This window comes from Lonchura striata, chromosome 8, assembly GCF_046129695.1.
Source record: "Lonchura striata isolate bLonStr1 chromosome 8, bLonStr1.mat, whole genome shotgun sequence".
Taxonomy (NCBI): domain Eukaryota; kingdom Metazoa; phylum Chordata; class Aves; order Passeriformes; family Estrildidae; genus Lonchura; species Lonchura striata.
The window spans coordinates 13,483,424-13,497,226 of NC_134610.1; the positions used below are offsets into that span (position 1 = coordinate 13,483,424).

General features: G+C 38.6%; 1 protein-coding gene across 1 annotated transcript in view; it reads left to right on the forward strand.

Moving 5' to 3' along the window:
• CNTNAP5 (contactin associated protein family member 5) overlaps positions 1 to 13,803 on the forward strand; it is a 272,631-nt gene that overhangs the window by 149,024 nt on the left and 109,804 nt on the right. The window contains exon 11 of the mRNA XM_021526152.3: positions 11,750 to 11,856. Coding sequence (XP_021381827.2) covers positions 11,750 to 11,856 — 107 coding nt within the window. The remainder of the gene's footprint in view (positions 1 to 11,749; positions 11,857 to 13,803) is intronic.

Here is a 13,803-nt window from a genome sequence, read left to right on the forward strand (position 1 = left end):
GGGTTTTTGGACACTGGAACAGCCTCCCCAGGGAAGTGGTCACAGCACCAAGACTGACAGAGCTCAGACTGACTAAATTCTTTAGCCAGAAGAGATTGCTGAGGGAAGGCAGCATAAGTGTCTTAGATACTCAAAGGCTGCTGCAGCACTGAAGGGAATAATCATCCTTTCTGCCCAGGATGTATGGGAGAGCTGCCATGGCACAGACTGCCTGAGGAGACTGTCAAGCCTCTGTCACTGGGAGGCTTTAGGAAAAGTTAGATGAGTCTGTGAGAAATAATGAACATGGGTGTGGGTGAACCTGCCTTGGGATGTGAGCATGGACTGAGTGATCTTCCAGGTTCCTTCCAGCTCTGTTGCATTCTCTCTAGCTTTTCCTGCAGCTGGAACAGCTGTGCCTTGTTCTTGCTTTGGGGGTTCTGAAATGTCGACAATAACAGTGCATAAATGAAAAAAAAAAAAACAAACAAAAAACCAAAACTAAACCAAAAACCAAAACAGAAAAAAAAAACCCTACCAAAAACATGGGAAAAATCTTTCAGGAATTCAGGTCAGAAAGTCTCAGACCTGTGAGAAAGCTCATTTTAGTCAATATATCTCTAGATAATCTAAGGCAGCACTGCAGCTGTGAGGAGGGACTGTGTAGCCCAAAGTTAAGGGTTTTTTTTTAAATAACCTGATATATGTAGATAGATATAGATATATATGAAATGGGAGAGAGGGAGCAGCAGATCCTATCCATATATCCTGATTTGCTCTTTTTACTTCTAAAAAACAAATGATTCATTTTTACAACTCGGAAGAAAGCTACGTGATTGCAGAATTTATTGCTCTGGGGTTTTTTTTTTTGGGTTATCTCTTTTGCAAATTTCATGATGTCTAGAATAGTGGTTAAACTCCATTATGGTTAGTGGTATTATTTTCTTTGATAAAAAGTAACCTGATTCCCTTCTGCTTGTCTCTCTGTTTTCTTGAGGTCTTGTGACTTCTTGGAGGTGTCTGTATCCCTTTCAGATGTGGTGTAAATGAGGATGAGAAGTTTAGAGAAGGCAGGCACTGAGGCACTGGATAACTACAGAAGCATCTTCCCCCTAGTAAATCAAGATACCAGCTCTGTATGGATCCCTTCACAACCCTCTGTTTTAGTTGCTAAAAGGTGAAATGCAAATCCAGTTGGATGCATTCACTGACTCCTCCTTTGCAGGAAGTGTGTCCTCTCTGGGCCACTCAGAGGAGTGTGCAGCTCTGACTGCACAGTCTGTAAGTCTGTCATTCAGCTCTCATGGCTGTTTCTAAAACTGACACTCTGTTCTTTGGTGTGCTACAGACTGTTTTCTGCAAGGAGAGATGAAATAGGCTTGGTCTCTTCAGCCTGGAGAAGAGAGAGCTGGGCAGGGTTGTGTGATGAGGAACAGCAGGAAGGAGGTGATTAATAAACAAGAATGTGCAGTTTCTCACAAGTTCAAATCTTACACAACATCAAATTGGATGTTGTTAGATGCTGTAGAGGTCAAATGTAAAGGAAAAAGGTAGTAAAGAGTACATTAATTCATAAGCCACAGATAGCTGGAAGCTGGCAAAGTGGGATGTTCTTGAACTTATTCCATCAGCATTTTTGCTGTGGTATTGTCAAAGTAAGGAAATCAAAGGAGAGGCACTGTTAATCTGAAGCAAGACTGGAGGGATGTGATAAATTTAGGACTAGGAAGTCCGAGACCCTCACTGTTTCCAAAACATTGTTTTCATTGTATGCATCTCTCTGTACCTCTGTTGCTCAAAAGCAAAATATATTGCATCATAGCTATGCTAATATCAAAATACATTTGAATCTCAGTGTGCATTTTGCTAAGTATTAATACCTTCTGCACTGTGTTTTCTCTTCCTTTGTGTCAGTGGAAATAGTTGGCGTGTGGGTCTGTCTGTGTGTGGGCCAACAATGGAAGGCATAGCCTGGGGAAAATTCAGTCAGCCTCTCATTTAAAAATAAATGAAATGGGTAGGAAAACAAATATGCAGATGCTGAGAATTTGGCCACAGAGTTGAGAAGCTCTGGATTTCCCATTCAGCAATTGGCTTGAATGCCAGATTTTGTGACTAGAAATACTAGCTCCAGTCCTGAAGCTGAGTTGGTTGTTTGCTGTGGTTGGCATCCTGTTCAGAGAATAGATGCAGGAATGTGGGCTCAAGAGACATTGCAGCTCAAGAGTTACCATGGTTATTAGTAAAATGTGCCAGAAAATCATTAAACCTCAGTCCAGAAATGCAGTGATTCCCAGTCCTTCCTCATAGGGCACAGATGCTCCCTTTGGGCTGAGCAAGGCTGGCTGCTCTTACCACAGATGGACCCCTTGGAATAGAGCAGCAAGGGCTGCAGTATTGCCCAGAGCCTGAAGGCATGCCTTGATTAATCTCGTGCACTTCTTGAAAGCAGTGGGACACACTGCTTTGAGATGTTAGAAAAGAAAATTCTATTTGCAGGAGTTCTTGCATGCTGAGTGTACACAAGCAGGTGAGACCTGGTGTGGTTTCCTGTACTAGCTCCTGCGAAGTCTATAAGGAAGAATGCTTAGGAGGCATTGCTGTTGGGGTAACTTGTGCTGAAGAGCTGTTGTGAGTAGAGAAGTGGTCTCTTTTTCCTTTGAATTGGCACCTCATATGGAAATTGTCTCTTTTGCCCCAAAAGGTGGTGCTGGACAAATGTGTACATTCACCAGGCTTTTGAGGCAAATACTCTTGGAACACACCAATAATGATGACATTGGTTCCATTCATGTTTTTAATTCCTCAGCCCCCATCACAAAGGATGAGGTATTTTTGTTGCCCAGTGACAGAGAAAGCCCTGTTAAGGAGTCTGAAATTTTATTATTCTGTCAATCCTGCCAGAACTGAAATACCTTGAAGTGATGGACTTATTGGTGACAGTTTCCCTGGTCAGAGGTGAGGCTGAAGCAGATGGAGAAGCACAGTATTGTACACCCATAGTTTTATTGTCATAAATTCTATACATGATTTGCACTTGAATACATTAGACTGGGTTGTCTTTGGATTAGGAAAGCCTTTTATGTGTTAAGCCTGTCATTATCCATAAAGGAATTGTGAGGGTAGCCAGATCCTGCTTTTCTTTAGGCTCAGGTTCACAAGTTTGCATAGATAATGGATGTGTTGCTCTCCCTGCCTGCAGCTGCTGAGGTACTTTAATCTGATTGCTGCAACTCATGTTGATTTTGTGCTGATGAAGCTCTGCCAGGGTTGTCCTATTTTTACTTGGCTGGCACCTTGCCCTTGCTTTAGCAAATACTGACAGTACTTGTCAAGGACAACACCAGGGACTTCAGTTCCTTAAGTGACCTGGGAGAGTGAGGAAAGGAAAAAATATTTATGTTGAATTCACCTTAGCAGATGGACGGATGGCACAGGACATCCTGGGAATTCCAGTGATGTGCCATGAGGAACGCATACCTGACTTCAGATATTTTCTTCTGAATCCTGGCAAGGTCCCATCCCTGTAGCATCAGCAAGCAGACACAGGCACACTGATGTTACCATCCTCATTAAACCAAGGTTCATCTGCATATTCCATTTCCCCCAGCCAATCCAAATGGAGAGAGGAGCATGTGGTCTCCATAATAATCACTGTGATGGGATTGGTGTTTACAGTTTTACTTAATTAGGGAGAACTGTATGGAATGCATTCATGAGTTGGCTTCCCTCAACTGCTTCATTATGGAGCACAAATAGTGTCCTTAGTTCCTATTCTTTTATCCATACCCATGTTTTATCTGTGAAAATTCTTCATAGTATTTTCTAAATAAATTTGCTTAAAGTGTTCTTTTTCCTTGCTAAATACGGCTGACCTTTTAAAATGTGCTTTATGCCTATTTCCTTTGTAGATTCTATTTTATATTATTATAAATTTTTACTCGTAAGAAAGAATTTTTTTTTTACTTCCTTTACTTTTAGTGCTGAATTTAGCATTGCTTCATGTTTTGTACTGTCAAAATGGGCCTTTGGGAAATTAATTACTATTGCAGGTGAAGGGTTTTAGGATAAATCTGATAAAAGCATAGTGGTTTTTTATATTTCTTAACTCTCCTCTTAGATTTAATGTATGCCTTGCAGCAGAAGCCAAACTTCATATGATCCTTTCATCCCCTAGCTTGGCCATGCAAGTGAAAAAATACTCTGGCTTATTATGTCCCATGAATTTTAATTTTTTTGTTAGAGTCCCAGGCTGAGATTAAAAAAATCAAACATTTAGTATCACATTTAACCCCACATAAATATCTGAAGTGCATTGTAGAAAGAATAATTAAAAATACTCCAACCTCCAATTTGGCATCCATCCTTTTCATTCTCTATAGTTTTTCTATCTTCAGTATTTAGTGCCTTCTCTACAGAAATGACAATTATTTTATAGTGCATATTACTTTCTCGTTGCAGGAAATCCTCTTATGATTTCTCTTCATGCTTTTATAGCAATGAGTGGGATGTTTTTACATCACATTCCTTGAATTTGGATGGTGATCAAAGCTGGAATGAGCTGAAGACATAAGAGAGGATGTTGTGCCCTTTTTCAAAATGTTTCTGTATTTGTCGAAATCCCAAGTTTGATTTGAAAATTGTCTAACTATGTCTCCACCCTCAGCCAAAACAAAGTGTTTGGACCGCACACCTTCAGACGCTGGAATACCCAAATCTAGATTTTTTTTTTTTTTTTCCTTTAAATGCTGCAGGAGAGACTGTTCTGGCTAGCTACAGGGGTCTGATGGTCCAGATAAGTAGTTCTTCTGATGGTTTGTTCCAACTTAAATAAGTGACTTCAGTATTGTGAGTGAAAATTTTCCCCTTAACTTTTGTCTCTTTTGCCAGTTTTAGGATTCAGTGGACAAATAGCTCAGGGCTACTGAAGTTTCATGTCTTATTATAGTTTATATAAGGAAAAAGGGAAAAAGTTTTCAAAAAGTACTAAGCCAAAGCATGGAAAATGGATATGGAAATGGAATGGGGAAGGTGTCTTAAATCCAAGCTATGTTATATGATGGGAAAAGAAAAAGGGAAAAATGTATCTTAATGACTTAATGCCTTGTAATGATCACTATACAGTGAAGAAAATAGTATTAGAAATAGAGTAGGGCATGATGTTCTGGGAGAGTTGAACGGTCTCTTAGGTGGTTCCCTAAAGTGTGCACCTATATCACAAATTAGACATGCTAACTAATGGAACTAAATTACTGGAATTACACCCTTGTAGGTAGCATTTTGAAGTGTGATCTTGGAAATCCTCTCAATGCCACACAGATTTTAAGATGGAAGGACAGGATGCAGAAAAGCAGAGCCAGATTTAAAAAATTGAAACCCACAGGCATCTAAAGCCTGGGTGTTGGAATTAAAATCCCTATAATTCCAAGGAGCATTCCTTCATCTCCTTATATCTATTCTAATGTTTAAAGCAGCTGAATAATACTGGTAATGGCAGAGCTTCTCTCCAATAGCTTAAGGGCTGATTGACACTGAAGTATAATAAAACCATGTAGCACAGTGTCCTACTCTTGGACTAGGATATGATCTTGACACTGTCAGATGATCTTGCTCTGTGATAGACAACAAGAAAATATTCCAGGAAATTCCTGGAAAAAAATAAGCAGTTACAGTGGAAAATACTATCTCTGACGAGGGAGCAGTTTTCTAGGCTTTGTGTTTCTTTAATGAGAATGAAAAGGAATGCTCATATTATTTGGAAAATGCCATAGATTGGTTTTGCTTGCCCTTCCTTAATGGTGTTTTCCCTGTCCTTGTTTCTTACATGCAATACCAGTTTCAGACAATGACAATCCAGGCCCATGAAGTGTTCACTAGTCTGTGTAAGTGCTGTTGTTTCAGAGCAAAATAAAGACAGAGGCTTCAGATTTGTCAGTATCATTCAGTAAATCCTGTCCAGGGTAGGTAAAAAATGGGTTTGAGCAGGTTGAATGCCTTCCTATAACTGCAGTAACTTCTACATGTGGAAAGGTGCTGAAATTGGAGAAAGTTGGCTTTGTCCCCGTGAGTGTAGGGACTTCTCACTAGGGTGGAAGAGGGGATTTGTCCTGAATGAGACCCCTGTGGAGAAAGAATGCAGTGTGAAAGTAGGTAAGGGGCTAATTTATTAACTTTTGAAATCCTGCCTGAGTGTGGAATTGAGTTTGGGAGAACCTGAATAGAGTTCTCTCCTGTTGCTGTTCCTTTAGAGTTAAAATCCATGGGATGTGCAGTGCCACGGTAAATTAAAGGCCAGATATGGGGATGCTTTGTTTATTTGAGTTTTGCAGATGGCTTTTCTGCTTTTGCTTTGTAAAATGATGAATTCTAAATGGAACAGCTGTCTGTACAGGATGGTTTATTTGTTTCCCTTTTTTCTTTTCCAAATTTATTTATATAAAATCCTTTCTGCTGATGCTAAGCCAAACTGTCAGCACATTTACCTATATTAAAAATGTAGGTGTTCTAGCAACAGAGCAATCAAACCTTAAAAAATGGCTTTTATCTAACTCACAGAGAACAGGCTTTTCCTTCACTAGTGCCAGTCCCAGAACAACCTCTTCCACAGTTCTGTGCTACTCACATACCCAAGGGCTGCTGGCATCAGTGTTCAGATCTTTTAAATGCTGGTCTCACAGTAGTATGCAAGTGCAGGGTCTGAGAACCAAGGTGACCAGTGGAAATAATAATACATTTTAAAAGTTTTATCATCGAGTTTTGCAACTCTCTCAAAAAAGAAAAACCTACCTTTGTTATAAATTATAGAGGCTTGTTTTGTTTTGTTTTTGTTTTGTGATTTTTGCATCAATTCAGTAGGATAGACAAGATGTTTTCCATCATGGAAAAGAGGAATTGTCTGCTCACATTAGTCTTGTACTCTTTGTAATCCAAGAGTTCTCATAGCATAATAAATTTAGGAAAGAAAATGTAGATGACTTAAAAATAAAAAATAAAGAATGCCACAAGACTATTTAGTAAGTTGTTGGTCAGTTTTCTAAAGTTGAATGAGGAAAGAGAATTTAGAATGTGTGGTAATGAGAAGGAAATGTCTGCTGAGGAAAACCAGAGGTCTGTAGAGTATTAATTACTTTGCAGCTGTTGTAATATTGTTTTTACACACTTCTTCATTCTTCCTCTAGTTCTGGAAGCTCATTTCTTGCTTTAGTTAAGGAGACCTAGCCCACTGTTCTACTACAAAAGGACATCCAGGGCAAAATAAGAGTGGGATGTGCTTTTGCAATATTTTTTGTGATGCTCTTGGTTCTTCATTAGTTTTCCCCTTGGTAAACCTCTGAAGTTGTTACACGTTGTCTGTCTGGTAGCACTGCTAAATTTCTCTTCAAAATGATTCTGGTCTCACCTTGAAGCCATTTTTTGTATCAAAAATAACCTTTGGCAAGGAATTTCCCAGATTTACAGCTCAGCACAGCAGGGCTGAAATCTATGTTGTTGCAATTGGCCTCAATCTATTGAGTTTAGTGGAAAGACACCATTTTACTAAAGCAAAATATAGTCTATTATAGTAGCACCATGAGTTTCATCAGACTTATATGCTCATATATGAAGTCACCTTTTTAATGTTAAATTTTGTTAATTATAAATTAAATAGCTGCTGGCTGCAAATAGGAAAACATGGTGAAATAAAATTAATTTGATACATTATTTAAGACAAAGCTTTATTGATAGTCTTCCAAAATTTCATGTGTTTTTTTTTGTTACAGCATTACTGAGTTTTAAGGACTCAGTGCTCATCTAAAAACTTTGTATGTATACAGTCTTGATATTTAGGGGGTGTGCTCCTTTTTTCTTTCTCTCTGTGATGCCTCCCTCTCCTTCCTCCTTTAACTAGGAGGAATCGAGGGTAGTGCTGAATGTATTGTGCTGACTATAAAAAAATCTCAGAGGTGCTTATTGAAAGTACACTGGGTTTATTTCCAGTCAAGTGTAACATCACATGTGTAGAGCTCCTTCAGCCTTCCCACTCAAGTAATTTTGGCATTGTTATTTCTTCATCACTCCCATCAAAGGCCCGAATTTCTCCCCCCTGATGTCTCTGCAGTTTGTCCTTTGATTTCAAAGGAAGCACACCAGTTTTGGAGGTGAATGTTTCATCCAAGGACAGTGAAGGCTTTTGTGCAGTCTCTGCATATTGCTTACTTAGATGGATAAGGTGTGCATTTTCCAGCCTAGCTGAATGAGGGAAAAATGTCTTTGCTTCACTTTTTTTTTTTTTAAATAAATTTTTTTCACTGTGATATATATTATATGAATAAATGGGGAAGATCAGAGTCTCTGGTCTGTCTCAAGCTTTCTTAGGATAATCCATAAATTTTCAAGTGTCTCATTTATATTGCTTGCAAAAATTGAGTTGAACTGTTTGTTCATTTCAATGGCAAATATGTCGGGCTGCCTGATGCAAATTTTTGTCTAGGAAATGTTCTGTGACACCACTGCATTTTTTACTGAAAGTGTTTGTTTCTATTAGAATGCAAATATTAATTTACATTTTAAATTACATGAGTTTAAATCCTTCAACATGAGGATCTAAGACAGTTCACAAATGCAAAAATCTGTGACTTATCCATGCCTTGATTAATTTTAATTGTACGTATTCCTTAATTTTGAATTCTCTCACAATTAGGAAAAAAATTGCTTCTAATTAAGACACAACTGCTCAGCTAGAATGGGATTATGGTAATTCTTAGAGTTGCAAAGAAACTTGTTTCATAAGCTTTTAGAAGGGTTAGTTATCTGACCAAAAACAATATCAATGCAGTTGGTGTTAATTAAAGCAAATAGACTAAGGAATAAAAAAAGATTTAATTCTGAATTTATGAATATCATTAAAAGCTGACAGGGTTAGTTTGACTTGCATTTTGTGCATTGTTGGGAGAAGAAAAAGTGTTTGCATTCATAAGACAAGAAGAAATAAGGAGTGACCTTCAACTTTCTAGAGTCTTTAAAAGGAAACTGTTTAATGGGAATAAATGTGGCTAAGCCTCTAATACAGGCCTTTGGCAAACCACAAATGGTAAGTAATTAGCTCTACTGCATTGAGTTAATTAATAAAAGGTAGTTTAAAGTAGGCAAAAAGCATATTTGTTCATTACACTGATGATGTAAGTTATGATAGTAAAACAGCACTGTTCTTTTTATCCCTCCAAAGAGCACTATTAACATCATATGCTCCTCACCAGCCTCCCCGTGATGTGACTAGAGCTGATGCTGTACAGGTGACATTAAGGAATGTTTATCACTGTGGAATTAAAGGCAGTGTGCTGAGGGCAAGGGCAGGCACCACCAAAGTACAAATAGGAGTAAAAGTGCCCCACAGGTGAAATTCACCTGTAGCACCACAGAGCTGCTGTACTCCTGTGCTTTGCCTCTGCAATGAACCTCTTGGCTCAGGTGGCTGGCAGGGTCCTGCAGGGCACAGCAGGGTGCAGGGCACAGCACACACTCCTGTTTGCACCGTCCCAGAAGGCTGCTCCTGCTCTCTTCAGCATCCACCCAAAGCTTTAAATCTCATTTCTGTATTGCCAGGAATAGCTGTGATGGCAGAGGGGCTGGCTGGGCTCTCACTGTTACCAGCAGGCTGTTGGACTGATAGATGATTGCTCAGCATACCATTAAAAGCCAAAATCTCATCCCTTCTCAGAATTCCTACCTTATAAGGGTAGGGCAAACCCAGAAGTTTTTGCCTTCCACTTTATTTCTTTCTTATTTTAGAAACAAGACATTCTCCCACATTGGAAATAGCTTCCTGGGGAGCTAGAAAACTAGGAAGGTAGTTCTCATACTCTGTCCTGATTTTGTGTTTGAGCTCAGTGATTAATGGAAGCCATGACAATGATTTTTATAAGAGCAATTGTTGCCCCGTTCTAAAATTTTTCAATGCCTTCTAATGTTTGCATGTTTCTACTGGAATTTCTCATGCACTGTCATGTAAATAAAGATTGTTTTACAGTCTTATTTGTGGGAGGAGAGAATTGATAAACTGTTGGTTTGACCAGTGTAGTTAGAGAAGGAGCAATTTCTTCCTCCAATCCACTGTCACTGTAATATATAGAATTCTATATATTACAAAGTCAGGAATAAAGTTCTTCTTTTTTCCCTCTTTTGCATCTATCATGCATGTGTGAGTTATTTCATATTGTAGTCTGACAACCAATGTATCTTAGAAATGTTTTAAAAAACATTGCAGATAGTTTTAAATAACATACTTTCTTGAATTCCTTATTTCTCTCATATTTGAATAATAAGCAATTACTTCAGTAACTGAGCAAGCATTAATAAAAGTAATCTTTCATGTTAATATTTTTATATGACCTTTTTAATCTTATGTATAATAGTATAAATAGTGATCAAGTGAACCTGTGTTCTGGAATGGATCTTAGAGATGAATAGATGTAAGCTTGGATGAATGAGGATGGAGCATATTGAGGACAAGAGGCTGTTCTGACAGGCCTCTGGGCACATGGACAGGTTCCTTTGGCTTGTCAAGGTTTGGCAGCTCCAAGCAGCCTTGGACTCGAGGAAATTGATGAGAACTTGGCTGATGAGGCTCAGAAGGTTGGTGAAGATGGCTGTTAGTGACATACAGGTTTTCTGCTTGCTGGCATGGAATGGGATTTAATTGTAAGCAATCTAGAAGAAACAGATTGAAAGCCACTGCTGAGGGCAATAGACATACTTGAATGCAAAAAAAAAATCCTAGGGATAAGATGAACTGCAATAAAACCACATCTTCAGCTAGAAAAAAAATCAAGGTAGCATCAGTGATTTCACACGAACACCCTGGAAAGAACTGGGCACTGAAAGAGTTTTGAAGCTCCAATTACAGCAAAGCAAATCCTAATGGAGTTCTGTAGTGTAAAGGATAAATTGATTGCCTATTTCCTCACCACCCACCCATCACAATTGAATCAGCAGTATAAACAAGTTACTTATTTTCCAAAAGTCAGACATACTGTGTAAAAGAGATTAATATACAGTAAGAGGGAAAGAAATAAAATGAAAAAAAGGCAAATAAGAGAACAATCTGTTTCCATTTAAGCTGGTGTAACTCCGTTGCACTGCCTACGTTTATACCAGGGGAGTTCAGATCAGCATTCACTTCTTGTCCTGGAGATTGAATTTGTCTCCCACAGTTTTTATTTCTGTTCATTTCCTGAGCTGCATGCTGTTGTGCCTCTTTCTTCTTTTAATAATTTGTTTCACAATAATACTTCAGAGGCACACCAACTAAAATGAGGAAGAGAGTACAGAACTCATAATTGAAGCATATTTTTCTTCTCACTTAAGAGATTTGCATGCTGTTAGTGTTACCACAGATGTAACTTAGCCTAGTTTTGATAACAATAGTGCCTGTTCAATCAGAGAACAGGGGATTCTCCTTTGGAACAAGACTTCAGTAGCATTTTCACCTGCTACTTGTCTTGCTCTGTGGTCAGAATGTTGATTACACTTTAATTGCTAACAAGTGGTATATTTTTATTTAAAGTTATCTTTACTTCTGGATAGCTTAAATGTTGCTTTCTTCAGTGCTTGGATGTGAATCACAGAGAAAGAAATAATTCTTTAATTATACAGCAATTTCAGCCCTAGGAAACTCTTGCCTGAATCAGGAGTTGAGACAGTTCTGTTGGTTTTGATTTTTTTTTTTTTTTCCCAGCACATTATTTTTGCAGAAATATTTATAATTAATTACATTTTTAATGTCTCCATTTAGATGTTTACCCAACTACTGTGAGCATGGAGGAAGATGCTCCCAGTCCTGGAGCACCTTTTACTGCGACTGTAACAACACAGGCTACATGGGAGCCACCTGTCACAACTGTAAGTAAAACCCAGATGCAGTTTTTATTTGTGTTACATCCTCATCATAATCACAGTGGTCATTAGACATTTAGTAGAATTTAGCTGGCCTAAGCTGGCTGATTTTAATCTGTGTTTGGTGCTTTAGATCAATTTTACCACCCTGGGCTTTGTTGTTAGATCATATGAAAGTCTATATTGCAAGAACCCAGTTTCCAGCCATTTAATGATTCTGAAATTTTGCTGATTTTTTTTTTTTTTGCGTTGCTACTGTTAACAAGAATACATTCAGCTGCTGAAATCCACAGCAAAAGGAATATTAATGTGTTTTAAAGGTTAAAAAACCCCCATAAAACAGTAGATGCACAAAATGCTGTGAATTGTGGTAAAAAATAGAGAAAGGAAAAGCCACAATAAGGCCTCTTAATACAGCTGAGTAAAAGGGAAAATAGACAATGAAGGTAAATTCTAGTTCTAACAAAGGAAATAAAGGAAAAAAAACCAAAAAAAACGACTGTGAGTAAGAACAATTCCAGGAATACAACTGTGACCACTCTGGATGTTTGATGAGCACTTGGACCGCAGATAGGATGACATTGGTGAGATGGATTTTTTTTTCCCCCTGTTAACTAAAAAGCAGAAGAGAAGGTACTTAGTGGTTTGAAGCTGAGAATATTGGCAACCATACTGTCATTTTGGAGACTTTAATGGCTTGCTAGTTAACAGTGAAAGCATTTGTGGGGTATGCAGCTGACAAGAGATTCTGTTGAGAGATCTGTTGATAGATTGGTCACCTGAACATTACATTGTGAACACAAAGGAAGCCAAGGTTTTGTGCAGAAATCACACCAAGCCAGATGAAGAGAGGAAAGGAAAAGGCTGATTTATAGTTTTAAAAAGAGAACTTACTTTTCTGATCCATTGTTTTTGTTGTTCCAAAAGGCATCACACCTCTTCAAAGCTCATAAGGCCATAGCAGAATATTTACACCAACTGATGACTGGTACAGAACTAGGTGGCCAAATCAGGTGGTGGGAAGGGAGGGGCTCCTTGGGGAAGGAAGAGTACTGACACTATTGACTGTCAAAGGTGATTAGGGGCACTCAACTCTGGGCTAAATCTGTGCTGTCGTATTAGTCTGGGGCCTGAGGCTCGCTATGTCTGTGCCAGCTCAGTGTGGCTCCTGTCCAAAGGAGACCATCTCACACCACAGAGAACTAGTTCATGACTAGTTTTCCCCACAGACACTTCCATCGAGCTAGTGAAGCCTCCTGCTTCTGTCAACTTGTGTCTGCCCTTCAAAGACACATACATATCTGCCATTATTTAAGGTTCACTGATGTTAAACTACCCTGAAAAGTTTCTTGGTAAGCTCTTGTGTTAAGCTGTGCACATCTGTGATGTACAAGTATTCAGCTGCTCAGCTTATTTACAACTGATTTATCAACAGCTAATTTGATTCCAGCTAGATTGTGGAGCCAGCTACGCTGTGAGCCAAGCAGTGCTGATAAACAGCAACATTAGTCTGGAGAAATGCATTCATCTATTTGAAATATGCAATGATACCAACTCAAAGCTGGTGGGCAAATGCAGACTGTTGATGCAAAACTTGCAGAACAAGAGATGTTATCACTTTCAGATGATTGTGGTTGATGTGCAGGAGTACCTCTTAGCAGGTGAATCAAAGGCACAGATTTGATCACAGCATAACTCCAGAATATTCTCAATGTATAGGAAATTCTCCAATCATGTAATCCAGTGTGGTTCTATCAAAGTAAAACATCTAATTTTGTATGGTTTGAAACATTACCTCAAGAGATTTTTATTTTTCTAGAACACTGATGCTGACAGGCCTGAAATTGAACTTTTACCACTTTGGAGAGGTTATTTCTTTTATTAAAATCCATGCAGCAGCAAGGGAAAGATTTAGCTGGCAATCTGCTGCAAGCAAAACAGTGAGAATTGTTT